The sequence below is a fragment of the Syzygium oleosum genome, unplaced genomic scaffold (genome assembly GCF_021117445.2).
Source record: "Syzygium oleosum isolate NSW1041296 unplaced genomic scaffold, Sole_v2.1 Sole_v2.01, whole genome shotgun sequence".
NCBI classification, from domain to species: domain Eukaryota; kingdom Viridiplantae; phylum Streptophyta; class Magnoliopsida; order Myrtales; family Myrtaceae; genus Syzygium; species Syzygium oleosum.
Window position 1 is genome coordinate 36,930,603 of NW_026607485.1, and position 13,717 is coordinate 36,944,319.

Below are 13,717 nucleotides of genomic sequence, written 5' to 3' on the forward strand. Positions count from 1 at the left end.
CACAAACAAAAGAATAAACAATCGGGCATGAATATAACTTGACAAATATGAAAGAAATTGGACTTGTGATTTCACTAAAATAAAGTGGATGTTTTTGACTAATACATGTAGGCATGGGTGTGCATTTTTCCTTTTGAGACTTTAAAGGGCTATAAATGTTTGAGAATTCATATAATGAAAAAATACAGAAGCTTCAATTTTAGGATTCAATCTACTTTTTTCTGTTTATGGTAAGTTGACTTAGCCTGTCGATTTACATCCATTGTATCCTATAATTAACACAATAGAGCATCCCAAAATGTAGTTCTTATCAGATTCTCCTGTCTGAGTTGAATCATTCACCGCAGAACTGTTAGATGTTAATAAAGAATCAATCACTGATTACGACCGTCAACGACGGTCTTAACCATCTAAATCTGATTTTTCTCTTTCTTCATATCGTATGAATCCTCCTGTTGAAAAGACTGTCCATTAGAAAGATAAATACTGAAGGACCTAGTTTTCATTTCAGGAGGTGGGTAAGTGCACTCGCTGAAGACCATCAATAAATTTAGTGAGGCATCAACACCACACCAAAATAATATGGGGGAGAGCAGTGTTTCTACTCATGTACTAATTATAGATATTTCAAAAACCGAAAGACAACGAACCACTTCAATATTTTTTCCCCCTGTTTTCCTCTCTCCTTTCTTTCAGCAGATGTTAATTGTCTAAAGTCATTGCAATAAATAAATATAAAGCACTCTAACTAGAGCAGGAAAGTGATGGTACCTTGTATCCATAAATGGTCTCAGATCAATTGTTTCTCTGAAAATGACATGACCACTCAATTTACTTAGACGACCACGAGCATCTTGGCTGAATCTTTTTAAGTGAATGGTAAGGATTGGTGGAGCTTTGTGTACGAGGACCCTTTTAGTTGCATCTCTCTTCACTTCCACAGCTCCTGAATCTGCCTCATCGTCAACTATCTCCGTTTCGCATTTTGTAGCCAACACGTGATTGACCTGTTGAAGTTTTGCCATAATCGGTCCAGTACAACTAGGTTCATCACCTGCACAAGACCCAGTAGCTTGATCACTTGAGCTCACATGAGACGGTGTATCTAGCTTCCCATTTTGAACGACAACTTCTTTGTGATTAATGTCGATGGAGTGATCATCATTTTCGCTAATTCCATTGCTAAGCTTTTGGGCCTCAGCTGGACAGCAGGATTCTGAACTTGAATCAGCTGAAATGATTTGGCTTCCTCTCTCACATCCATTAGCGCATAAGCTTGCTACACATTTTGCCTGCTTCTTCTTGGATTCAAGCTGCTGTTGTCGCAGAGTTCTTGAACATTTCTCACAGTGCCAAGCATTATCGTTAGAAAGAAGTTCATCTTTAGTGAAGTGAGTCAAACAACTCTCAATAGATACAGGGGAATCTGAATGATCAACTTCACCAGGATCAGACTCGCTGCTGTTTCCGGCCATCAAGCCAGAGTCTGCTACTTCATTTGTCTGAAAATTATCATCACCTAAAGAGGGACCGGCAACAGGCCCATAAACAATGTCAGGCTCATTGAACATGTCACCAAAGCCATCAAATTCTGATTCGTCCTGTGTGAAGCCCATCGAAGATGTCACACCATCTCTGGTGTTGTCGCCCGTAGTTGACGTGTTTACTTCATACGGAAGCAACAGGACTTCAGATTCTTGGACCTGCAATGGTGTCTCATCTTCCCAAGAATTTTTGGAAGATATTTCCTCTTTTAAATCAGTTGCTTCATTAATACTATCACTAAAAAAGTGATTTTGTTGTGAGCCATGATCAGCCACATCTGCAATACCATCTCCCTGGACCTGTCTACACCCATTATCTTGTGAAGAAAAATTAATTTCACTTGATACTGGTTGTGAATCAAGATAGTCCAACCTTGTTGAATCATCCGCTGAAACAGCATGCTGTTCCAACTCTTTCTCAAAGACCTGCTCACTCTTGGACTCTTTAACAGTGTCCACTTTAGCCGTAGACATATCCTGTGAACCTGCAGCCCATTCATCAAGAACAGTGTCTCTATTTCCGGATGCTTCCACAGGCCCGAAATTAGTATCTTGCAAATCAAAATCAGTAACACCAAGATCAAGGTAATCTAACCATGTAAAATCTTCTGTAGAAGCAGCTATCGTGTCTGTCTCTTTTCCAGAGAGAGGTGTGTTATCATGCTCTTTGATAGCTAAGTGATCTGGTGAAGAACTAACTTTGCCATTAACTACAGCACCTGAGCCAGTAGAAGTTTCAATCCTAGAATCACTCGACGAAGCAACAGTGTCTATAGGAGGTGTGGTAGATTGTGCACTCGCTGATGCACTGGAAACACTATGAGCTGTAATGGATTCCGAATCTTTGTTAACCTTTGGTCGTGTCCGTGCACCTTTCTTGGGCAGTACTTTTGCTTTCTTTGCTCGAGAAATAGGCTGGTTCTTTTTAGGTGGAGGTTTCTTGGTGGGAACAGGCAATGAGAGATCTAGAAATGGCTCATACACAGTAGATGAGTGCCCACACTCAACACAGCAAACGGTGCTTGATATCTGGCCCCCAAAGACAGCGTCGACAAAAGTCACATTCTGATTATGAGGAACTCCACCCTCTTGGTGAAGTCTTGACTGTTTTTTCATGTCAAACTCCTCAGTTGACAACACATCCAGTAAGCAACGAAGCAATTCATGACTGTCGTGCTGCTGATATCCTCTAAACTGAGGAGCCTTGGAACAGATACATCCAAATAAGGATCGGGGGTTAATCACATTCTTCACTCCATTTTCCATCGTTACTTCTGAAAAAAGTTTTTTTAACGAAATAGTGAGAGGTCCAATAGATGTGTCCCACTTCCCAAGATAATCTTTTAGCCTATCTAAGGCTAAAAGATTTTGCACGACTGAATTAAAAAAGCAAGAATTCCCAAGATTAACCATTCCTCTTATTACATAACCACCTCTTCCGTCTGACCAGCCGGAGACACTACTTGTCAAATTCACTTCGCTGGTAACACTGCCACTGCCACTTCCAAACCAAACATCTTCAACATCTACAGATGGCGCTTGCGTAAACCGCCCTTTAATTAGCTTCACAATTTCCGCAAGCGGATCATCCTTCTGTTCGACATTTTCTTGAATTTTCTCAATCGGTATTGGTGCACGGCATCGAAAGCACCACCGAAGGCTAGGCTTTTCAAGTTGGATTGCCAAGGGGTGTTGTGTTTGCCGGGCATGCCGAACAGCATGACTTTGAGCAGTCGTCGGAAAACCGACCCCTCCACAGGCATAATGCCCACACTCCAAGCAAATCCATATGGCTTTGGACTTCGAGTCCGTAGAAGCGCCAGCTTTCTTCTTCCCCTGTTTACCCTTTCCCTTATTCCCTCTCCTATCAGCTACACTTTCTCTACAATCCTCGCACTTTACCGATTCAGAAGATCCGATCTTTTCAGACAAAGCATTCAAATCAAAACCCTTTTCCAGGTGGGCACAGGTTTTACTCTCATTCTGAACCGGATGGCCTTTGGCAACCTCGTTCTCAGCAACGTCCGGTGGGGGCACAGTTTTCTGGATATGGTTAGGAACCCGCTTTTCCCTGACACTGACAGGAGTCCTGGCCTTCTTCTTCGCTTTCTTCCCCATTTATTGAATCGAACCGATCGAAAACTAACCGCCAACTCTCCGTATGCACATTGAAATCTGAAACTCAAAGGGGAAAAAAAAAATCGCCACTTTCGACAGGAAAAGTAAAGAGCAAACACCTAAAAACAAAACCCAACTCGACATCCATAGCTAAAAGGCCAATACCATCAAGACACAATCAGATTAAAACGAAAAAAAAAACACCCACTTCGTCGAAACTGTAAAGCATCATGATTTGGATCCAAAGCAGATAGTAGACCTCGAAATCAACACCCAAAGGGGCGAAACGAACAAGGAATTTAAACCTACTGAGCAGACGATGCAAACCGACTGATAGACACATAGATGAAAGATCGAAACGGGGGCTTACGAGAAGCTGAGGAGCAGGACGAAGCCGCCCGAGGATGGTGGGGCACGATCGGTGGCGATTCAAGACGAGGGGCACAACGGAAGATTCAAGATTCCGACTGCCAAGAGGGGTGAACAAGAAGCAGAAGAAGAAGACCAAGAAGGAGAAGAAGGGTGTGCAGGGCAAGCGTGCAGAGCTCGTTGGGGGGAAGGTGGGTTTGGAGCACCGGCCAGTCGTTTCACTCTCGCTACAAGCGAGGAGCAGCAGGGTAGACGAAGGAAGGGAAGGGGAGGAAGGGAGGAGGAGAGCATGAGTCTGTGAGAGGCGTTTATCTTTGGCCCTCCTTTTGGAGGTAAAACATAAGATTGCACATGGGATAATGACATCAACTTTTGTTAGATGTACAAAGTCCACCCTAGATTTTTACTTTGTTCAACATAAGTTTCAGATATTATACGAAAATGTTCAATTTCATCTCCCTATGAATTCAAGTTCAGGGGTAACATTGAACATTTTTCATATAATATAGGGACTAGATTGAACATCAGGGACCACGTCGAACAAGTTGAACATTCATGAACAACTTTGAACAAATAAAAAAATTCAGGGACCATATAACACATTTTGCTAAAATTCAATAATTATTTGTGTCATTTTCTCATTGCACCGTTACATTCACATTCCAACCCAATCCAAGACATACAAGGTAAAAAAGCAAAAAGAATTTATTTTTCAACTTGTTGAAAAAAGAAAAGATTTTATTAATAAGCTTTCGAAAGATTTGTTAATTAATCGAATTCTTATGATATACACTATTGATATTACGAAGGTCGAATACTTTTTGGCTGATAGTCTAAAGGTGGTCGTTAACAAAATCGGAAAAAAAAGGTCAATTTTCACGTACAATACTGGAATCAATCGACAAAAGAAAATAAAGTGAAGGTTTAATTGCGTTGATTCCAACTTTAGCACTTGCTCATATCATTGTACGACAAATGGACTCTACTATTACAATGGTCGGAGTCGGATTTTTTCCCTTTTTGAGTAAACATTTTTTTATCATTCTAGAAGGCTAAATAGCACTTTTCAAAACTCTGTGTTTTAAGAATTCGACCTCAAGTCGGACCACAAATCCGAACTTAACTCAGATGTTGGACTAACATTTTACTTCCTAATCGAGTGCATTGGAGCTCGAGCTGCTTGTTGAAAGTTTAATCAAGTTGACTTCAAGTTTAGAGAAGTCAAACTCGATCCAACTCGAACTCTGATCGAGCTATTATCGAGTTAGGTCAAGCTCGAGAGTATCTCAAATCGTATCAACTAAATTTGACTGGGTTATATACGTCATTGCATCCATCCATAGCAATCGTTGCATGACCTTCGCACAATCCTTGCCATCAACATATGAGGGGTACATGACCCCCTCCACACAAACTAGATCGACCCTCGCTTGTCTTCTATTTTCTTGTTAAAAGTGTTGACAAACATATCCTTTGTTCTTTTTCTTGGTGAACATCCGTCTTGCAGTGAAGATTACAATGCATCAATTGCAAATAAATCAAATTTCATATGTTGAGCGAAAGTAACTTAGATACGGAGTAATCTCGAGCATTATGTCCATAGACGGGGATAAATCTAGAGATTAGACATTGGGGCTGTGTTTGGTTGTCTGGATTTTTAGCCAGAATATGATTGGATATAATATGATATAATCTTTAGGTTTTTGCTATATCATATCCATTATTTTGTGAATCACAATAATAAAGTTGGATATTTTCACATCTTATCACGTCTATTATTTGATATGAATAACATATCAGTATAAATGAACTTAAAAATTGCCCAAACGGATATGGCAAGGTTCTCTCACAACAATCTTGCCTACTTCATTTTTATTTTTATTTTTATTATTTTCCCTCTCTTTTTTTATTTCTTTTCCTTCTTTGTCTCTTTTTCCCGTTCCCTCATTCTCTAATAAAATTTTATTAAATAGCAAACTATACTAATATATCTAAGGATTAATAGCATGAAAAATCCCAAACTGATACACTTGTGACAAATTTACCCAAAACTATTATTTTGACAACAAAAAATCCTAAACAGGTACACCTGTGACAAATTTACCCCAAACTAATTTTTTAACCACTAAAAACCCCAAACTGGTACACTTGTGACAAATTTACCTCCGTTAAATTGGATTAATATAAAAAAAAAAGACACAAACTCGTACACCTTTGACATACGGATGTTAAAACTCCAAACTGGTACATTCGTAAATTATCATTTGTTATTTAACTTATTAATTAGAAAGTAAAATTTAACGGAAACTAACGGAGGGTAAATTTATCATAGATGTACCAGTTTGGGATTTTTTAGTGGTAAAAAAAATTAGTTTGGAGTAAATTTGTCATATCAGTTTGAGATTTTTTGTGGTATTAACCCCACATCTAAAATACTAAAATACCTTAGATATGTAATAAATATAAAGACTAAATATATATTTATATATATTGAATTTATATTATAAGATGGAAAGAAATTCCAATATATAAATAAAAAATAAATAAAAACGAAATTGTTGTTATTTTTTTATTTTGAATTTTTATATTAGAATTCTAATATTATTAATATTCAAACACTATTTTAATTTTATTAATTTAATAAGTTTGTTATTTAAAAATAATAATTTTAATATTATGGATATTAGAAATTTTATCCATATTTATCCAACTTCTCCCATGGAAAAATATTACCCAAGCTATATCCTTCTTATATCCGACTTTATCTTATCTTGGACAAGGAATCAAACACAGATCCTGAATTTTATCCTAACTACCAATCTAATATAGCATTAATTCATTTTATTCTTCAAAATTACATACATAGGTGCTATAAAAGATGATGATAAATATAAAGCACAATTTATTTTTTCTATCATATGAAAGGTGACCAATGATAAATAAAATAATTTCTTGATTTTTTGTAGCTTATTTTGGGTCATGTAAAAGATAACCGAAAACAAATGAAATAATTTGCCCATTTTAAGCAATTTATGTCATGCAAGGAAATCGAATATAATGTTCTAATTATTTCAATAAGTTTTTTTTTGAAATTATGTTTCATATGTATTTTTTGAACGAGTAACAAATCAAAGACGAAGTTGAAGACATGATTATGAGCTAGAAAACAGTATCCTGGACACATCCAATACATGAAATGAGCAAACCGAATGCCAATTCGGTCAAATGACTCTGCTTATTCGATCCTAAATGATAATGTAATTATTTAAAAGAGATAAGTGTACTATAAGTCCTAAACTTTTTGCAAAAAATTATCATAGCAGTGCAATTGAGTTCTAAAACTTTCAAAAAGTGCAATCGAATCCTAAAATTTGTTATATTGATGTAATCAAATTCTTAAGTCAGCTCTGTCCTAATTGATGGTCGGAAAATGATTAATTGGCTTTTTTTATTCGTCTCTCTCTTCCCCTTTAATTATGCAAAAAAGGCACTATCTCGTGCAATGCCTCCAATTGAATTGGGAGTTGTTTGTGTTTGCCCCAAATTGAACCAAATAGCCCCAAATTGCTCTTCTTCGTCTAATTGCATGGATAGAGAGAAAGAGAATCGAAAGGAAAATCTTTCAAAATCAAGGACATTGCAATCGAAGAAATTCATTCCATTGGAGGTCGTTGGAATCTCCATCACATAGCGCTCGTTAAGTGCTCCTTTTGGCTTGGGAGGTATAAACAGTTGGCTTTGGAGAAAACCAACATCCATATCACGTTATATGTGACTATTGCCTTGCCATGTCATTTCCCCGTCGTGTTTGGATTTTAACCGCGATGTCATGCCGAATGTGAATATTATTGAGAAAGCGCCCCGATAAGTAGTCATGGCCACGGTTCGGAACCGACCGGTTCCGGTTCGTGGCCAAGTATGAACCGGATGGTTCCGGGCCGGTTCCGGTTCCGGTTCAGGTTCGGAACCGGTCGGTTCGGAACCGGTTCCGGGCCGGTTCATAATTTTTCTTTTCTGTTTTTTTCTTTTTCTTTTCCTTTTCTTTTTTTTTTCTTTTCTTCCTCCGCCAGCCATAGCCGGGGCCGGCGGAGGTCGCCGGCCTCAGGCGAGGCCGCCCTCGCCGGCGTCGGGCGAGGGCCGCCCTCGCCTGGGCTGGGCGAGGCCGGCCTCGCCTAGATCGGGGCGAGGGCTCGACCTTGCCGGCATCGGCGAGGCCGGCGAGGTCGAACCCTCGCCGGATCCGGCGAGGCTCAACCTCGCCGGCAACTGGCGAGGTCGAACCCTCGCCAGATCTGGCGAGGCTCAACCTCGCCGGCAACTGGCGAGGCTGGCCTCCCCTGAGGCCGGCGAGTTCGAACCCTCGCCAGATCTGGCGAGGCTCGACCTCGCCGGCGTCGGGCGAGGCCGACCTCGCCTGCAACCTGGCGAGGCCGGCCTCGCCCGACGCCGGCGAGGCTCGACCTCGCCTGCAACTGGCAAGGCCGGCCGCCCGACGCCGGCGAGGTCGAACCCTCGCTAGATCTGCAACTTCTTCTTCTTCTTTTTTTTTTTTGAACCGGGCCCGTAGGGCACGGGCCGGTTCCGGTTCCAAACCGCGGGCCCGGGTTTGACCGGGCCGGTTCCGGGCCGAAACCGGCCCGTGGCCATGACTACCGATAAGTTTCTCAATGCTAATGAAGTAGAAGTTGCGCCTGTAATGTTCTCCATGCCTAGATTGAAAACCCAATCTCTTAACGAAGTCAAATGAAAATTGTGTTTCACACATCTGCCAAAAGACGAAGAGTATAGTAAGGCTTACTTGTCCTAGCTAGAGGAGTGACAAAGTATAGAAACGCCTGCTTGTATATGTAGGAGTAAATAGTTACAAGTACAAGAAAGCATCCCGAAGCATTCTAACTTCTCGAAGAGTGCAGGTGGATTCTAGTCTGATTGAGGCTACTATAACAAGTGGAGTTGGCTAAGTGGATGGGTCGAACCACTATACATCAGATTCTTGATTCTTCTATCTCTATATCTCTTATTTTTACTTGGTACAAGAATCGGTTTCTATTCAATCATGCAACTTCTGCCGCGCATAATTACAAAGTCCAACACTTACGAAAAACTTTCAAAGTTTCAATTAATAATCAATTTAATGCCCCTCTTGCCTGTTATGCTTAATTAGTGCATATGAAATATTGCCACGGCATGTCATGTTCTACCTTATGTTTGAATTTCACCTTGCCTATTGCCTTTGCATTACACAATATTGCATGTTGGTTAAAATAACATTTCATTCGCATACACATTTTCCCACACAAATGAAGTCATGCCACTATACACGACAAATGGTTTTGTTAATTGATAATATCACCAAATCAATTTTTTGGCGACATCTCAAATGTTATAACAAAATCATGCATACTTAGAAAATTAATTGGTGAGTGATTTAGGACTAATCCAAAAATAGGGTTATGGTACAGAAAGTAAGTTGTGGGATGCTAATATGTCTCACGTGCAATCGAACCCCTAATCCTAAGATCTCTAGGTTTCAGTTGACCAGTCCTTCACACGTGCACTTTGGTAGTTTAACTTCCCCAACACTACCTAAGGCTTTTTAGGTATGCAATCGTGCTAGGTATTCCTCGAATCTTGTTTATAGGTTTTCAATCATTTGCATATTGTAGATTTCCCGAACGTAGAATTTGGAAAGATCTTAAGAATCGAGATTTTATTAGTTACCGATCCTCAATTTTCAAATTCGAAGTGCAACAACGTATATGCATAATGAGTGGTCCGACATTAAAAAAAAGTTTGCTATTGATTTTTCTGACACATGCACATGCAAGAGAAAGCACAAAACAAAAATATTTTCACGCATCAGCACCATGAAAGATATGCATAAACATCTTTATTTCGTCCAAAAGGGGGGCTCACAACATAATATTAACATATCCAGATGGCACAAATTTCACAATAGTTTTAGATTTTGAGATTTCCAGTTTTCACAATCTTTGTTATATAAACATGGTCCGCCGAGTAATATAGTCCACATGCTCGTACTATCACATCGCATAAGATTAATTTCGTCATATATATTAAAACAGTGAGATTGACCAGGTCACTACATATTACCAAATAAAAAAATAGTGCCATAAATAAATCCGGGTCGAAACACAAATTCCCATTTGCCATTCGAAGAAACCTGATGAACGCCCAAATCATAGTCTTTAGATTGGCAATGTACTGTAAGTGTCACTCATCCTGGCTAACTGTTGATGATGTGGATATGAGTTTTACTACACATGAAAGAGGGGTCGGAGCTGCTTGTAGGAGAGCAAAAGTGACCATGAATACCACAAAATGTCTAATTGACAAGTATATGTTTGTAACGTTTGTTTTTGATCTCAAATGTGAACATGATATGAGGAATCTACTTAAGGAGGAATAAGATGCTTCATTTGGTAAGATGGGAAAACTATGTCTATCCTCATCAATAATGAAGATATTCAGTTGGCATCCTCTTTAGAGAATCTTGATGTCATGTCGTACTTATTGTTTACTATGGCAAGTTCGTTTGTAGCTTCAATAATGCATTGCTCTCCATGAATTTGAATGTGGGTTTAATGAAAATATCGAAGAAGGAAGTTACAAGTTTATTGCTTTGTTAACACCAAACAAGCATTCATCTGGGCGTGAGATTAATGACCGATTGTTGAAATGGGGAATTACAATTTGATTCAAATTACGTGGATTATTCAGAGATTGGAAATGGTTTGATTGGCTGTAATATTTTGTATTGTATATAGCTTACAACATTTCCATAATAATGTGGCAATCCCTATTGGAAAAAAATATGGAGAGATGGAAGTCGAGAATTGCTCGAGATAAATTGACTTTTAAATATCTCGGTTAAACATTTTTTTTCATTTGTTTCTAAAGATAAATTTAACTCTGCGACATTACGAACAAAATTCAAAATGATTTGTTCAAGATCAATGTAAGATTGACGTTATATGTATAATGTTGCGTATGGTTCTACAGAATGGAGTGGAAGTAGGAATTGGAACGGAAAGAGAATGGAATGAAATGAAAACTTTGTGTTTTATTTATACGAAATTTTTTTGACAGTGGAATAAAATGAGAGTTTTGCAATAAATATAATGTTCACTATATTACCATCATTAAAGTTTTATAAATGGTTTAAAAGTAAGATACTATACCCAAAACTAATCTATAATTTGAAAAGTACTTTTACTTATTTTACATGATGTTCCAATTATATCTCACAATATATTGTGAAAATAAATTACTTCTTATAAATGAAACAACACAAAATATCCATTACAATAGTATATAATTTCTGATAAGATAACTTATTTTATTTAATATTAAAAAATTGTTTAGTCAAGTATGCGTGCTAGTTATTTTTGAATGTTTAAATAAAATGCATAGTTTATGATTATTAGTAGCTGTAATTAATATAATTGACTATGTTATTTCATCATTTCATTACCAATAATAATTTATTAATTTATAAGGGAAAATTCCAATTAAGGACCCCAAATGGGGCCTTTTTTTCAAAAGAGGACCCCAAGTGGACTTAGTGTCAAATAACGACCCGAAATGCCCAAAAAATCTCAAATAAGGGCCTGGGTCGCCGGCCGGCCAAAATGCCTGCCGGCCGGCGAGAATGTTATTATTCCGGCACCAGAACAGTAACTTTTTAATTTTTTTTTCCTTTGCTGTTTTTTTTCTTTTCCTTTTCCTTTCCTTTTTTTTTCTTCTCTTCCTCCGCCGGCCATAGCCGGGGCCGGCGGAGGTCGTCGGCCTCAGGCGAGGCCGCCCTCGCCAGTTGCCGGCGAGGTTGAGCCTCGCCAGATCTGGCGAGGGCTCAGCCACGCCGGCCGCTGGCGAGGCAGCGAGGTCGAGCCTCGCCGGGCTGGCGGGCCGAGCCCTCGCCGGATCTAGCGAGGCTCGACCTCGTCGGCAACCGGGCGAGGCTCGACCTCCCCAAAGAACGGCGAGGTCGAGCTCGGCCGGTTCGCGAGGCTCGACCTCGCCGCCGCCGGGCGAGGCTCGACCTCGCCGGCGTTGGCGAGCCGGCCTTGCTGTTGCGGGCGAGACCGGCCTCGCCGACGCCGGCGAGGTCGAACCTCGCATGGCGGCGGCCGGCGGGCCGAGCCCTTGCCGGATCCGGCAAGGCTCGACCTCGCCGTTGCTCGGGCGAGATCGAGCCTCGCCAATTGCCGGCGAGGTCGAGCCTCGCCGGATCCAGTGAGGGCTCGGCCTCGCCGGCCTCGCTCGGCGACGCCGGCGAGGTCGAGCCTCGCCCGGTGGCCGGCGGGGCCGAGCCTTCGCTAGATCTCGGCGAGTCTCGACCTCGCCAAGAACGGCGAGGTCGAGCCTCGCCACTCTCCGGGCGAGGCTTGACCTCGCCGGCCGCCGGGCGAGGCTCGACCTCGCGGCGTCGAGCGAGGCCGGTCTCGCCTTTGCGTGCAAGGCCGGCCTCGCCCGACGCCGGCGAGGTCGAGCCTCGCGCCGGCCGGCAAGGTCGAGCCCTCGTCGGCAACTGGCGAGGCCGGCAATGTCGAGCCCTCGCCGGCAACTGGCGAGGCCGACCTCGCCCAGCCCAGGCGAGGGCGGCCTCGCCTGAGGCCGGCGACCTCCGCCGGCCCCTGCTATGGCCGGCGAAGGAAGAGAAGAAAAAAAAAAGAAAAGGAAAAGAAAAAAAACAGAAAAGGAAAAACATAAAGGAAAAAATAATAAAAAAATTAAAAAGTTACTGTTCCGTTGCCGGAATAGTAACATTCTTGCCGGCCAGCAGGCATTTTGGCCGGCCGGCGACCCAGGCCCTTATTTGAGACTTTTTGGGCACTTCGGGTCCTTATTTGAGACTGATTGAGCACTTTAGGCCCTTATTTGACACTAAGTCCACTTGGGGTCCTCTTTTGAGAAAAAGGCCCCACTTGAGGTCCTTAATTGGAATTTTCCCAATTTATAATAATCAATTCATTCCTGAATTAATAATATTTGATTATGATAATAAAATATTAACTAATAATTATTTATGTAATTAATGTGTAAAATTTAATAACTATTGTCATAATTATCTTTGGTGAAAAGTGGTATGGAATCATGTTTCCACCTTTAAGGTGAATGAATCACGATTCCTTCTATAGGTGGAAGAAGCGTTCCAATGGGCATTGGAATTGGAACGCCCATGCCATGATATTTTGCCAAACCAAATAAATATGAGAGCCTCTAAGGCTCTAACCAAACATGCAATAAGATTTTACTAAGAAATTTTTACTTATGATATGGTAATCAATATGGAATTATGGAGTATGCTATGTTGTGGAGGCAACAAAGATAATATTATATGATAAACGTAAGCAAATACAAATTGGGCAAGATCAAAAGAAGGAAAGTGACTTTTTCTTCCTATTTTATTTTCCATTTCCAACGATTTAGGGAGCCTAATGCCTAACTACAGATAAATTATTTATTAGGGGAATGTAGATACATTGGGATTTTCTGGCAAACCTACCTAAAATCTAGGGAAAATTTCAAATAAGGGTTTGAGCTAGAGCTATTTTCTAAAAAATGACTCACAATTGACCTTTTCCGACAAAAAAAAAGTTTATTTCAAATGAGAATATGAAGTAATCAAGTTGGCCAAATCTTCGCTGGCTGGTTTGCATATA

The 13,717-nt window shown here is 40.6% G+C and overlaps 1 protein-coding gene across 4 annotated transcripts in view; it reads right to left on the reverse strand.

The window, feature by feature from the left end:
- Positions 1-13,717, reverse strand: part of LOC115678689 (ubiquitin carboxyl-terminal hydrolase 2) — a 32,205-nt gene that overhangs the window by 4,133 nt on the left and 14,355 nt on the right. For all 4 annotated transcript variants that reach the window (XM_056315993.1, XM_056315976.1, XM_056315987.1 and 1 more), the window contains exon 2: positions 772-3,719. In XM_056315993.1, the coding sequence (XP_056171968.1) occupies positions 772-3,662 (2,891 nt within the window). In that variant the 5' untranslated portion in view covers positions 3,663-3,719. The remainder of the gene's footprint in view (positions 1-771; positions 3,720-13,717) is intronic.